Here is a 13269-nt window from a genome sequence, read left to right as displayed (position 1 = left end):
CAATTACTTTATAAATTCTGGTTTCTCTTTTTCTTTAGATGTGACATAATAGATGGTCCAGCGATGACATTGTGCATAAAATCGACACAAAATCCTCCGAGGTCTAATTTCCAGTGGCAGACAAGGAAGCGATAACTGAAGATGGATACATCTAAACCGGTAAGCGTCCTTTTTTTATTTTCATTATTGTTGACTGAAACTCTTGTTAAATTGATGCGCATGTGGTGTATGAAAAGCGAAATTTTTAGCCGCTTATATTTTGACTAGGGCTGAGGACTATTGCATCGAATCCAATCCACATCTCAGTGCTTTTCTGCTGAATCCGATTAACTGGTAGGTAAGCAAAGCTTAACATCCCTCCTATTTATGCCAGTTTTAACTGTACCCGCATTGGGGTACCATGTCGCATTTTAAAAATCATCATATACCTCTTGCTGTTTGATTCACTGATGAACTGTACAAACCATTCGGACTTGATTTAGGGGTGGCTTTCAGAGCTTTCAAAGTATCGATTGTTACCCTCTTAAAAATAGTTCATTCAATCGGGAAAATTGAGAGAAAAAAAAAGTTGAATACCAAATGTTTTAAAAATACATAAAACGTCAAGATCTTCGGTAGTAAAATATTTCGAGAAAAAATAATTACCCGAAAATCGACTATCTGTGCCTTTGTCGTTTTTCGGAATTCTTGTGTATTGATATGGAATGAGTAAGAAGAATTGTCTTGTGAAATATGTAAGTAAATTAAAACTCGCTTCAAAGTACTAACTTTTGGAATGTTAATAAGGCATCATAAACTTATTTTTTTCTGGAAAGGTAGACTTTTCTCTCTAGGGTTTTATGTTACTATTTTAGAAGTTAAAATAATCTCCAATGACTGATCGCAGCTTATCCGATTTTACATTTTTGTCATCTGGGTAGATTACTGAAGTCAGCCCTAAATCGGGAAATAAGGCAAATCACGTCACGTGACTCGCAGTATAAGTCCCAATGTGTATTCGAAATTAACAATTAAAAATCTACTGAAAGTGGTTTTTATAACTTAGTATGCATAATCATGGCATTTAGCGTTTGCAAAACTAGTCTTAAATTAACAAAAAAATAATTGACAAAAAAATTCCAATTGTCAAAATATTTTTTATTATCTCGTTGAGTTTCCAAATTGTTATCAAAGTTCGTGATTCTTAGTTATAATTTTTTAACGATTTTTCGTGCTTTTCAACCTTGTAGAACTAAATTTTTCGAAGAAATTATTTTGGGATTGAAAATTTTATTGGTCAATTGCACAGAATTTGTTAAAATGGCAAATAAAGCAAACTGTTTAAGATACGCTACGTTTCCTCGTCCCATTTCGGGATAAATATGTAAATGATAACGCTTATACATTTTTCCACTAAAGAAATATTTTATTTTTAAATCTCTATAGTTTAGTAAACCGGGAACCTAACCCGCACATAGTAGTTAGTTCATTGTCTTTGACAAAGACACCGAAGCGTCTGGTGGGTAGATTCAAAATCTACGTTCCGGAGTGAGATTTAATATCTTGGCCTTGTAAAGTAGTGGTAGCATAATTTTCTCTTAAATTTTTTTTTGTTTCTAAATTTAGATCCAACGTAAATTCCTTCCTAGCTTTTCTCTAAATGCACTATCCGATTTACGCCTTGCTTCCACTTGTTTCTAGAAAGGGGGCTAATGCAAATAGTTCAACGCGGTTATTTCAACTTACGCATCTAAACGTACTGAATTTTCATAATAGGTCCTACCAGTGGCTTAGAAACCGGATGTTTTGTTTCAGTTATTTTTACCGTTCCAATGTAGAATATCTATATAAATACATGTAACGAATGATGTTCCTAAATATTAGTTAGTTCATTAGTTCCGAGTTCTCGACACTTTAAGGCCAGACGACGGCAAACTCTCGACTCGATGATGATAAGCACGACGATGAAGGTAGTGTGCGCAGGCACCAGGACGACAACGACGACGACCTGACGATTATTAATCACATAAAGCGTCCCATTTATCTGCAAATGCAACCGGTTCTTCTCTAGAGCGGGATTCTGATTCTATTAAAACATACTTCTACCACAGAGTGGTTTAAATTCGTTAAGGCTTTGCTACGATGCGCAGGTTCTCAACAACATGGGAAAACGCAGGATGAAGGATGTCTTTTGAGTGTGTTATGATAGTTTTAACGTGAACACCACGTTAGTACGCGAAGGTACGGTCCATCTGGTAGCCAAGTTTCTCCAGAGCCGGAATGCAAGCGTAGTTAACCATCGGAGGAGGTCCACACATCAGCACCAGGCTGGAGGATGATGGCTCGAACAGATGCTCCTTGATCATCTCGTCGGTGATGAAACCCTTGCCCTGGGTCCAGTCCGGCTTCGGCCGATCCAGGGTGTACCAGAGCTTGAAGCGATCCGGATAACGAGCCACCAGGTCGTCCAGTTCTGGTTTCAGCAGGATATCGTCCTCGGTCTGAAAGATTGGGAGTGGGGAATTACTTCACTGAAGCCTTGCATCAAAAAGTGAATACCCACCTGATTGGCGAAGATCATCGAAAGCTGAGTTTTGTCGGTATCGGCATGTTTGACAATTTCGCGGACCAGTTGCAGCATCGGGGTGATACCGGTTCCACCTTGAAGAAAAATAATAGTACATTTCATAGGTAATTCGTTTCATTCGTAACATAACATTGTCATTTGTGTGTTAAGCTTTCTCTCCCAAACTCTGCCTCGACGTAACCTAGCTGTAGGGTTTTATATTGAATTTTTAATCATTATCAAGAATCTTAAGTTTCAGCTCCTATGAGTTGCAGCGCTCCACAATCACATCTACTATCATGAGCTCCTCAACAATCTTTCAACCCTTCTCGGGAATTTTTTTCAAACCATAATCATTCCACTACTGACATGACGAAAGTAGGACAAAACGAGAGAAACGTTCTCCCAGATACTTTCGAGGCGCCAACATCGAGTCAGACCACTATCATCTGGGGATGGTGAAGATGCGCCCAAAACTCGCCGTGAACAACATACGAAACCGTCGCCCGCTTCGGTTAAATATCGCACGACTGAAGTAACCTGAGGTCGTGGCAAACTACACGCGATCGCTCGAAGCCGCGCTGCCGGCAAAAGGCGAGCTTGACGAAGCCCCTCTCGAGGACTGTTGGGACACCATCAAGATAGCCATCAACAGCGTTGCGGAGAACGTCATCCGACATGTAGAACGAAATCGACTGAACGACTGTTCGATGAGGTGTGCAGGAGGGTGATGGTGAAGCATCCGTCCAAACGTGGAGGAGCTCAAGAAGCTCGTTCTCAAGAAACACGAAAGTTCTATCATAAACCCAACGCATACCGCAATGGCTACGTGCCGGCCGAAACGTGCGGGATAAGGACGGAGGCATCATAACGAACAATCGTGAGGTGATCAAAAGGTAAAAGCAGGACTTCGATGAACACCTGAACGGCGCAAATGCAGGAGATACATCACCGGCGTAGAACGGAGTGTGGAGGCGAAAGATGAACCACAAGCTCGCACGACTCTACTGCGAACCCTGTATTCAGAAGTTGGTGAAGGCTGACCGGATACGCTGGGCAGGACATGTTGCGAGAATGCCGGACGACTGACTGTCTTGCAAAACAGGTGTTTGCTATGTATCCGGTAGGAATGAGACGAGCAGAGGCGCTACGAGCGGTTAGACCAAGTGATCTGCCAAATGTGGGATGCCCGAGAAATACTCAGCGTTCCAAATATTGCAGTGAAGGCCGTGATCATGAATGTCGTCGAAATGTTCCGAACGTCCCTCTAAATTTGTATTTTTATTAGTTTACTAGGTACCTAGCTAGTCTGGATTGCGGTCCAAGGCACATCGATCTACCGCATCGATCCCTAATTTTCTACTTTGGGTCTATGGGTGCAATTGTATAACTCATGATATTATGTACCCCTGCGCCATAAAGTCCACCTGAAACCTATGGTCATAATTCCTATGGATTAGAGACCATACTCCACCATACAACCCCACCTCTTGTTATGATTCAAGACTTTCTTTTCAAGATTCAGGACTTTTCTTTCACAACCTTCGTGTGCTCTGCCTCGAGGTCACTCTTCAAGGCCCGACCTCTTCTCTAACGATTAGGTCTGGATTCCGCTTATGTTGGCTCGAAGCACTCTTTTTTGTCCGTTTGTGTGCCGAATCGAGAGCAGCTTCACCTGGACAAGCGTTTGTTACAGCACACATCCGGGACTTTACAGAACGACTCGAGAGCAGCTTCATCTGGACACGCGCTTGTCACAGCATACGTCCTGGACTTTACGGAACCACTCGAATGATTCCGCAACGTGAATACTAGGTGGATCATTATCAGCGGATCAACGCATGCGGCGTACCTAGTAGATCTGGCTGTGGGGTAGCGGCCAAGCTTCCGAAAAGTACTGCATTGCGATGACAGCTTTTTCTTCGCCGAACAAACTGTCTCGGTTTGCCTTACCACTCGGTTCGCTGCTGTACCGTCGGTGACGAATCAAAACGCTTCGTCTACGTCGCACACGTTCGGGAACGAAGACTGTATCTGAACAATCGATTCAAAGCTTGCGCTGCCGAAAATGTTGTGCTTTAAGCTGTAGCGAACCGAACCGACAGTTCGATTTTCATTCTTTCATGCCTCCTGTTTCGCAAATAATTTCATCCTAACTGTCCGCTGTAGGACGTGACAGTTTTGCGCAGGACTGTCACGGGCGACTGTCATGCCCATACCGTATCCATGCCCGGTCGTATGCTGCTGATGCTGCTGCTCGGTTCGAATAGATCGAACGAGCAATTTATTCCAACCGAGCAGCAGCATACGACCGAGGCGTAACGGGATGTGTGGTGTCGGTGAAGGTTATGCGAAAATTGTTATAATAATTACCTTCGATAAAAAAAACCTTAAGAAGACATGAATTCAATCTTACAGTTTAATACTTTTTTATTATTTTATTTTTATTTTTTATTTAGAATCATAGCCTTAGAAATATTTCACTCACGGGAGAAGTGGGTTGGGATGGAACACATTTTTTGTGTCGATTCGAAGGGAAACTTGGCCGTTATAATTTTTCTCTAGAATTTGTTTGAGTATTAAAAAAATGTAAAAAAAAATTGAGAAAGCGAATTGATAAAAACTAATATAAAAGGCAAGTGATGGGGACCATGAAACATAAAATAAATACTCGTAGAAATAATCATTTTGGGGTGAAAATCTCGAAGTGAGATCTTGTATTGAATCTCAATCTGAAATCTGAACCTGAAACATAAATCTAAGCTTGATACCTTCAACTAGAAAACTGAATGTAGAATTTTAATCTGAATCAGAATATAAAACCCTTCTCTGAAATCTGAATCTGAAACCTGATCTCAAAATTTGAACCTGGAATCTCAATATTAGATTTGAATAAAAATCTGAAATCTCAATCTTAAATATGAATCTGAAATATGAATCTAAAATTTCAAACTGAAATCTGAATCTGAAATTAGAATTTGAAATCTGAATCTGAATCTGAAATCCGAATCTGAAATTGAAATACGAAATCTGAATCTGAAATTCGAATCTTACATCTAAATACGAAATCTGAATCTGAAATCTGAATCTGAAATCTGAATCTGAAATCTGAATCTGAAATCTGCATCTGAAATCTGAATCTGAAATCTGAATCTGAAATCTGAATCTGAAATCTGAATCTGAAATCTGAATCTGAAATCTGAATCTGAATCTGAAATCTGAATCTGAAATCTGAATCTGAAATCTGAATCTGAAATCTGAATCTGAAATCTGAATCTGAAATCTGAATCTGAAATCTGAATCTGAAATCTGAATCTGAAATCTGAATCTGAAATCTGAATCTGAAATCTGAATCTGAAATCTGAATCTGAAATCTGAATCTGAAATCTGAATCTGAAATCTGAATCTGAAATCTGAATCTGAAATCTGAATCTGAAATCTGAATCTGAAATCTGAATCTGAAATTTGAATCTGAAATCTGAATCTAAAATTTCAATCTTAAATCTAAATTTGAAATCTGAATTTGTATCTGATTCTGAAATCTGAAATCTAATTCTGAAATCTGAGTCTTAAATCTGAATCTGAAATATGAATCTCATATTTGATCCCTAAATTTAAATCTGAAATCTGAGTCTGCAATCTGAATTTGAAAGTTGAATCCGAAATTTAAATCCTAAACCTGAATCTGAAATCCGAATTGGAATCTAAAATCTTGATCTGAAGTATGAATCTGAAATCCGAATTTGTATCTGAAATCTGAAATCTCATATTTCAATTTGAAATCTGAAATCTTGAACTTTATTATTCATAAACGACATCCAATTTCAGGCTGGAAAACAACACGCATCAATGCGTGTCGACCAACTAATAACGTAAGGTTAGCCAGCCGCAGTAGCTAGCTTGAGCTTCAAGCAGAAGATCGTTAATTCTAAATTTACTCGACCCGAGCGTGAGCCGATGGTGATCCAATGCGAATCTCGGCTACAGTCGGACGTAATTAGCAGTACTGTCATGCGAAGTTTAACGCATTGAAAACTGTCACGAAGATTTTCCCAAAACTGTCACGGAGCTTTAAAGGCTATCATATCCACGAGCAAACTTTTGTATGAGGTTAACCAAGGCGTCGTTGTACATCGCACGACCGCGCCTTTTAAAACTGTCGGGGAAGAAATATTCGGAAAGCTTTCACCGAGGTGGATGTGCGACGTTCGCAAGAATACTGTCGTTCGGCAGTACTTTTCGGAAGCCTGGAGCGGCATTAGAATATTACCCCGGGGTCACTGACCCATGTTATAAGAGGCGACTAGATTCAGCAATTTCCCCCCCATGATTAACCTACGCAAACGAACTGACGGCACCCCTCTATGGATAAAAAAACACGCAATGAACTCGGACTTTTCCAACGGAACTTATTGGATACAACGACCCAAGGTTGCCCAAAGTGTGTCCCTCTTGGGTTCGCGAAAACGCCTCTATGCGAAAGACCGTTCTGATGAGGTGGAAGGCTGGCGTGTCGAAAATGTGTCAGTCGCAAAACGGTAGCATGTGGGGCACCAGGACACATTGCACAGTAATGAAGTCCTTGCTGCGCTAAAGCAGGACACTGGCGCAGTAGACCGTATATTTCTCTAGCTACTCGTGAGACTAAACATGAACCAAAACAACAACAACAACAACATCAAAAATAGAGTCAACTGACGTTAGCTCGAACGAAGGAGGAGAAGGTAGAAGAACGCAGACAGAGGTCTTTGCTAAGGACTCCTTAGGTCTCCTCTACTAAGCAAAGTAGTAGAGGAGCTAGGAAAGGAGATTGGCAGGGAGGTTGCCAAGGAAGCGGGGAGAAGCCCGGCCGCAGATAGGTCCACTGAGTTCCCAGCAAGAGAAGCAGGTCCAATCGCAGGAAGAGGTGCACCAAAAAATTGTGGCCTTTTGGAGGCAGCCGACATGGTCGACAAAATGCAGGAGTTTGTGCGAAGTACCAACAACGTGCACACGCACATCAAGACCTGGGTGCAGAAATTGATGGTGCTTCTGCAGAGTGCCGTCGAGGAACGAACGGAGCTGGTGCGGAAAGCCGAGGCTGCGGAGAATGGATTGGAGGAAGTAAAATTGGTTGCTTCTCAAGGATCTTCCAAGGAGTCCAAGCCGAGAAGAACCGCGAAAAGAGATCGCGACTCCCCCGTCGTAAACGATTCCTACAAAAAAGGAGGGGTACGGACTACGAGGATGCAGACGGATAAAGCAGTGCAGGAGGCTGGCGAATGGTTTGTAATAGAAAGGAAAACACAAAAAGAAAGGCCCTCATGAAGCCGGAACTACCCCCAAAACCAAAACCCCAACGGGTGATGTCCAGAAGTGATGCCATTATCGTGGAAGCGTAAGAAGGCACAACGTATGCGGACTTGTTCCGGAAGCTATGCGCAGAACCAAAATTATTTGCTCTTGGCGAGAGCGTCACCAAAACAAGACGCACTTCAAGGGTCTTGTTGAAAGCACCCTAAGCGATGAAGCGACTGTCCGAGCGCTATCGCGGACTTGGATGAATTTACCACTGCAGAGGAGCTCGACAAACCACTCTCTAGCATACCTGATATGAGCAACGAATCAGCAGCTATAAAACTGAGAAAGGCGTACGGTGGAATGCAGATTGCGACGATTCGTCTCTAGCCAACAGCGGCCAACACTCTACTGACGGCAGGGAGTGGGAGAGTTGGGTGATCAGTGGGGCAATTTAGAACAGCACCCAGGATACCGAAAAAATGCAACACTGCTTTAATTGCTGGGACTTTGGTCACCAATCCCGAAGCTGCAACAGACCCAACCGGTCACGATGTTGCCGAAGATGTTGTGAAGAGGGAAACTTCACTAGAGTTTGCAAAAATCAACCGAATACAGGCATCATAAAAGGCAAAGGCAAGCGAGTAAAATTGGATGTATTCCAGCTAAACTTCGACCATAGCGTGGTCGCACAGCTTCTGCTGGAGCAAACGGTTCTGCAGCTGCTACGCTTCACCAAGATGGACGATCGGGGAGTTCAACACAATGTTGGATGAACTCACTCACGCACTAACAGGAAGGGCCCCTGTAGTGATACGAGGAGACTTCAACGCTTGGGCGATTAACTGGGGTAATTGGTGCAACAACCCTTGGGGCCACAGTCTGCTAGAGTCCTTCGCAAGACTGGAGTTTGAGTTGTGCAACACTGGATCTATCAGCACCTATCGCAAGCATGGAATACCAGACAGAACGTCAGTGATAGATATCACCTTTGCGAGCCCATCATTAAAAACTGACATGAATTTGGAGAGTGTGTGACGATTATACGCACAGCGATCACCAGGCGATACGTTACAGCGTGGGAGACCGAAACCCGGTGAAAGTAAGGCAACTTCCAGTCCATGAGCGAAGATGGAAGATCAAAGTTTTTGATAAGGAAGTGAGCATTGAAGCTATTAACATTCAGAAAGCATCGCAGTTCCATAATGCTGAGCAGCTGACGAAAATGATGGTAGCGGTGTGCGACATGACCATGCCCAGAAGGTATACACCGAAGTGGAGACGATCTTTGTGTGCAAAGTGGTTGCACATCTTTCCCCGCAGCATGGCCCGACGCAAGCCACTTATCCCGTACGACGCGGGTGCCCACGACATCGAGCCAGTAATAGGAAGCTTCTTCGAAAATCGAGTCCTGACGTACAAAACCGAAACTGTGTTACGGTCTCACGTACTCAGCTACGATCTTTCCTACAGCAAAAGGAAGCGAAGACACCATTCGGGGTAGTCGTGACGGGATTCTAGCTTGGTAGTTTCTCAATCGGCCATGCCTTGGTGGTTAGAAATCCTGCGGGATGCTGTGACGGGCGCGAGTTACTTTGGAAGCGTTACCTGACCGGCACACGTCTCGATTTTCTCCCGTACCAGTCTGAAGTTGGCGATAGAGGAAAAGGAGAACGAAGAACTTGTAACTATCGCTAAGAAACTTGCGGCGAATTGAGCCCCTGGTCCGGACGGAATCCCAAATGCAGTGCTGAAGGTGGCGGTACAGACCATTCCGAATGCTTTCAAAGTAGTGCTACAAAAAGGGATCGACGAGGGATCTTTTCCCAATTCGTGGAAAACGGTGAAGTTGGTACTACTACCAGAACCTGGGAAACCCCCAGGGCATCCATCATCATACAGACCCATTTGTCTGCTGGACACCCTTGGTAAGCTACTGAAGAGGATAATATTTAACAGACTTATTATCAACACAGAAGGCGAAAGTGGACTGTCGGACAGACAGCTCGGTTTTCGGAAAGGGAGATCTACGGTGGGCGCCATCCGAATGGTGACAGGGTACGCGAAGCGCGCTTATAAAAAGAAGCGGACAGGTGTTCGTCATTGCGCCATTGTGACAATCGACGTTAAGAATGCCTTCAACAATGCCAGCTGAGAAGTGATTGCCAAAGCACTTCACAGGATGCGTGTTCCCAATACCCTCTGCAGGATAATAGGAAGCTTCTTCGAAAATCGAGTCCTGACGTACAAAACCGAAACTGTGTTACGGTCTCACGTACTCAGCTACGATCTTTCCTACAGCAAAAGGAAGCGAAGACACCATTCGGGGTAGTCGTGACGGGATTCTAGCTTGGTAGTTTCTCAATCGGCCATGCCTTGGTGGTTAGAAATCCTGCGGGATGCTGTGACGGGCGCGAGTTACTTTGGAAGCGTTACCTGACCGGCACACGTCTCGATTTTCTCCCGTACCAGTCTGAAGTTGGCGATAGAGGAAAAGGAGAAGGAGGAAAAAGGAGAAAGAGGATAAAAGAGAAAGATGATAAAGGAGAAAGACCAACATTGAGAAAAAGGAAAAGGGTATATATATGAGTGCATGAGCGCAGCCAACCCCTTGATGTAGTATCATAGGGTGAAACCAAGGGGCACATCTGACACACGAAGCCCAAAGTGGTTTTAGTAGAACGAACCCACTCACGGAAGCAAACACTCGGCTATTATGGTTTGAAGTCAAATTTCCATCTTGTAAAAAAAAGTGCCAAATAGATCCCCATACGCAAAAGGTACAATTTAGTTCATGTCTACAGTCCTCCAGAAGTGAAAATATTACAAATTCTGTTGAACTTTAGTGAGATTAGTATTCCGAAACAGCATACCCAACAACGATGCGACGGTTCAAAACAATACAAAATAATTCGAGCTAAAATTATGAGCATTGTATACAATTGTTTTTCCTGCAGACTACGCAAAAGAAAATGCTTCAAGTTTTAGACATTTTTCAAATGCTGTACTTGACAAACTAGACATTTTGATGCAGAAATTGCAGAGGCAAGTATAAACCCGTCTCGGGACTCAAACGTAATGAGTACTTCCTAAGTAAGCCTAAAGGTACCTCGAACATCGAAATGTGTTGCTGTAAAACTGAATAAATCTGAAATTTTGCCTCCACTATTGAAATGAAAAACCCTATTAAAATACATCCTTGACATTGAGCTAGAAAACGATCTAATAAGCGTCGCACCGACGACGACGTGTCTCTCGCCATATCAAAGCAAAAGCATTCATACCTTTCTGACAAGGAAAAAAACCGCATAAAAATAAACAAACGGTGTGACCGGCTTTTTTCCAACAGAGTCGGCGAGCACGCGGCTCGGTCACCAATTGATCCAATCACCAGCGCAATCTGCGACTCTCGTCGCCGCGCGTCATTGATGCCAAATCAAGTGCCCACGCATACAGAAATATCTCCCATTAGATCATCAATACCTCTACGTATGTACACACAGTTTAATTGAAATTGCTTAGGAATGAAATCATTTGCATCTCAAATTACTGTCGTTATTATGGTAAGCTTATCATTGCCTCGGAGCAAAGCCTCTAGTAATTTGTGTTAGAGTAAGTGAGTTAGATTCCTTTAGACGACTCCTGAGCTCAAAAGTCGTAAAAATTTAAAAAAAAATGTTAAGGCATGTCTTCATACTAAAGTAGATTTTAAACTGGATCTCACTATGCCCAAAGACTACCAATTTTGTACTCACCAGCGATCAAGCTCACTTTATCAGCTTCGTAGATCTGGGCCGGATCTTTGCGCAGCTTCTTGATCGAAAACTTTCCGTTTCCGAGATACTGAAGCCGTCCCGAGGGTCCACGGAATGCAATGCGATCACCGATGGCCAAACTCTCCAGATGCTGGCTCATCTTGCCTCCTTCCGGAAACTTGGGATGGACATTTTTCTTGTAAACCTTAACGACCAAATCCACGTAACCATGATCGTCATCGCAGGACACCGGAGTATAGGCCCGGATCACAAGTTCCTCATTAATCGTTGCCGACAGATGAATGTGCTGTCCAACCGGAAGTCCGAGCACGTGCTTATCCGAAGGCAGTCCGAACCGGAACCGGCGGGTGTCGTGGGAGATTTCCTCTTTCTCGATCAGTGGCAGCAGATATTTTTCTTGGGGATCCAGAAGGGTTCTAGGCTCGCTGGACTTTTTGTCGCTGCTGGAACCTCCGCTGCTGGTTTTGCTGCCCGATTTACCAGATTTGTCTTTTTTGAGGAGTAAGTTGGCTAAAACGGCACCAGCTACCACTACCAGGACCCCGATGGCCACTGGGACCACCTGTAAAGAAATGAAGTGGAAAAAGATTGAAGATTTCTACGTTTTTCTTCATTTTGCAAAGCTGGACATTTGTGGATATGAGGGAATCCATCAACGTCTAAAAGCACTCAATCTAGTATAAGTTATCTGACCTTCAAAATCAATTACTTAGAATAATAGATAGCAAAATCTAACCTGTTGATGTTCCTTAAACCTTATCCATCCATTCAATCAGGTTGAAACGGACCATTAACTTCGAATAGACACAATTTAATTGAAAGCACTTTATAACAAAAAAAATATACCGCAGGTGACTCCCAATTAAGGGCTTTCGGAAACTGCATCCCATGAAATGTTAACGGAAAAGTTTCGCATCATTTCTAATTCAGGTGCCGCTTAATGGACGAAAGTTCGCCGAGCAAGATAATGAACAAAAAAAAGTCAAACAACACACACGAGGTTAGTTTTTGTTCGATCCCCTAACAAGTCCAATTCTGCCTTGGGACACCCCCAAGTTTAAAATCTTCAATTCAAACCTGCTGCTGCTGCAAGATGAGATACCTAAATGAAAAAATGCTAAGTCTAAACCACACCATCGGTTCCGGTATTGGATCTGCACAAGGTCCAATTTTCACGCTCTCCTTCACATTTTGCTAGGCAAGAGGCCAGGTAATTTATTCGATCTGAGAGGGGGGAGTTTTTTTTTTGTTTACCGGAAAAAAATGTACACGATCAATATTTATTAAATCCATATTAAAATGTGCGAAATGCTCTTATAAGTCGAAGCAAATTCAAAAAAAAATTTAAAATATTTTTGGTTCGGACAACCGTTGGGAGAAAGTCGTCATCAGCAAATGCCACAGTAATATTTGTGATGTATTGAGTTTTCTCAACGTCCGTTGCTCTATCCATCCGCGGTACGTGACAAATTGATTTCGACTTTTATGAGAATCTTTTACGGGACACATTCGAACAACTGATTCGAAAGTAGACATATGACCTAAAATTGTTCTATTTCGGTTAATCTTATAGCTACTTGAGATATATTTTTCTAAATTTCTATGTTTGATCGAAAAAAAAAATCAGCACTTTTTCTTCAATTTAAATACTGTCAGCGACTGAGTTTTTTT

The 13269-nt window shown here is 42.6% G+C and overlaps 1 protein-coding gene across 2 annotated transcripts in view; it reads right to left on the bottom strand.

Moving 5' to 3' along the window:
• Positions 1-1384: 1384 nt before the first annotated feature.
• The window catches only part of LOC129747217 (NADH-cytochrome b5 reductase 2), a 29520-nt gene continuing 17635 nt past the window's right edge, over positions 1385-13269 (bottom strand). For both annotated transcript variants that reach the window (XM_055741313.1, XM_055741314.1), the window contains 3 exons: positions 11578-12160; positions 2543-2640; positions 1385-2480 (listed from right to left, as the gene is read on the bottom strand). In XM_055741313.1, coding sequence (XP_055597288.1) covers positions 2208-2480; positions 2543-2640; positions 11578-12160 — 954 coding nt within the window. In that variant the 3' untranslated portion in view covers positions 1385-2207. The remainder of the gene's footprint in view (positions 2481-2542; positions 2641-11577; positions 12161-13269) is intronic.

This window comes from Uranotaenia lowii, chromosome 2 (genome assembly GCF_029784155.1).
Source record: "Uranotaenia lowii strain MFRU-FL chromosome 2, ASM2978415v1, whole genome shotgun sequence".
NCBI classification, from domain to species: Eukaryota; Metazoa; Arthropoda; class Insecta; order Diptera; family Culicidae; genus Uranotaenia; species Uranotaenia lowii.
Note: the sequence above shows the minus strand (reverse complement) of the source record. Positions and strands in the feature narration are given on the sequence as shown.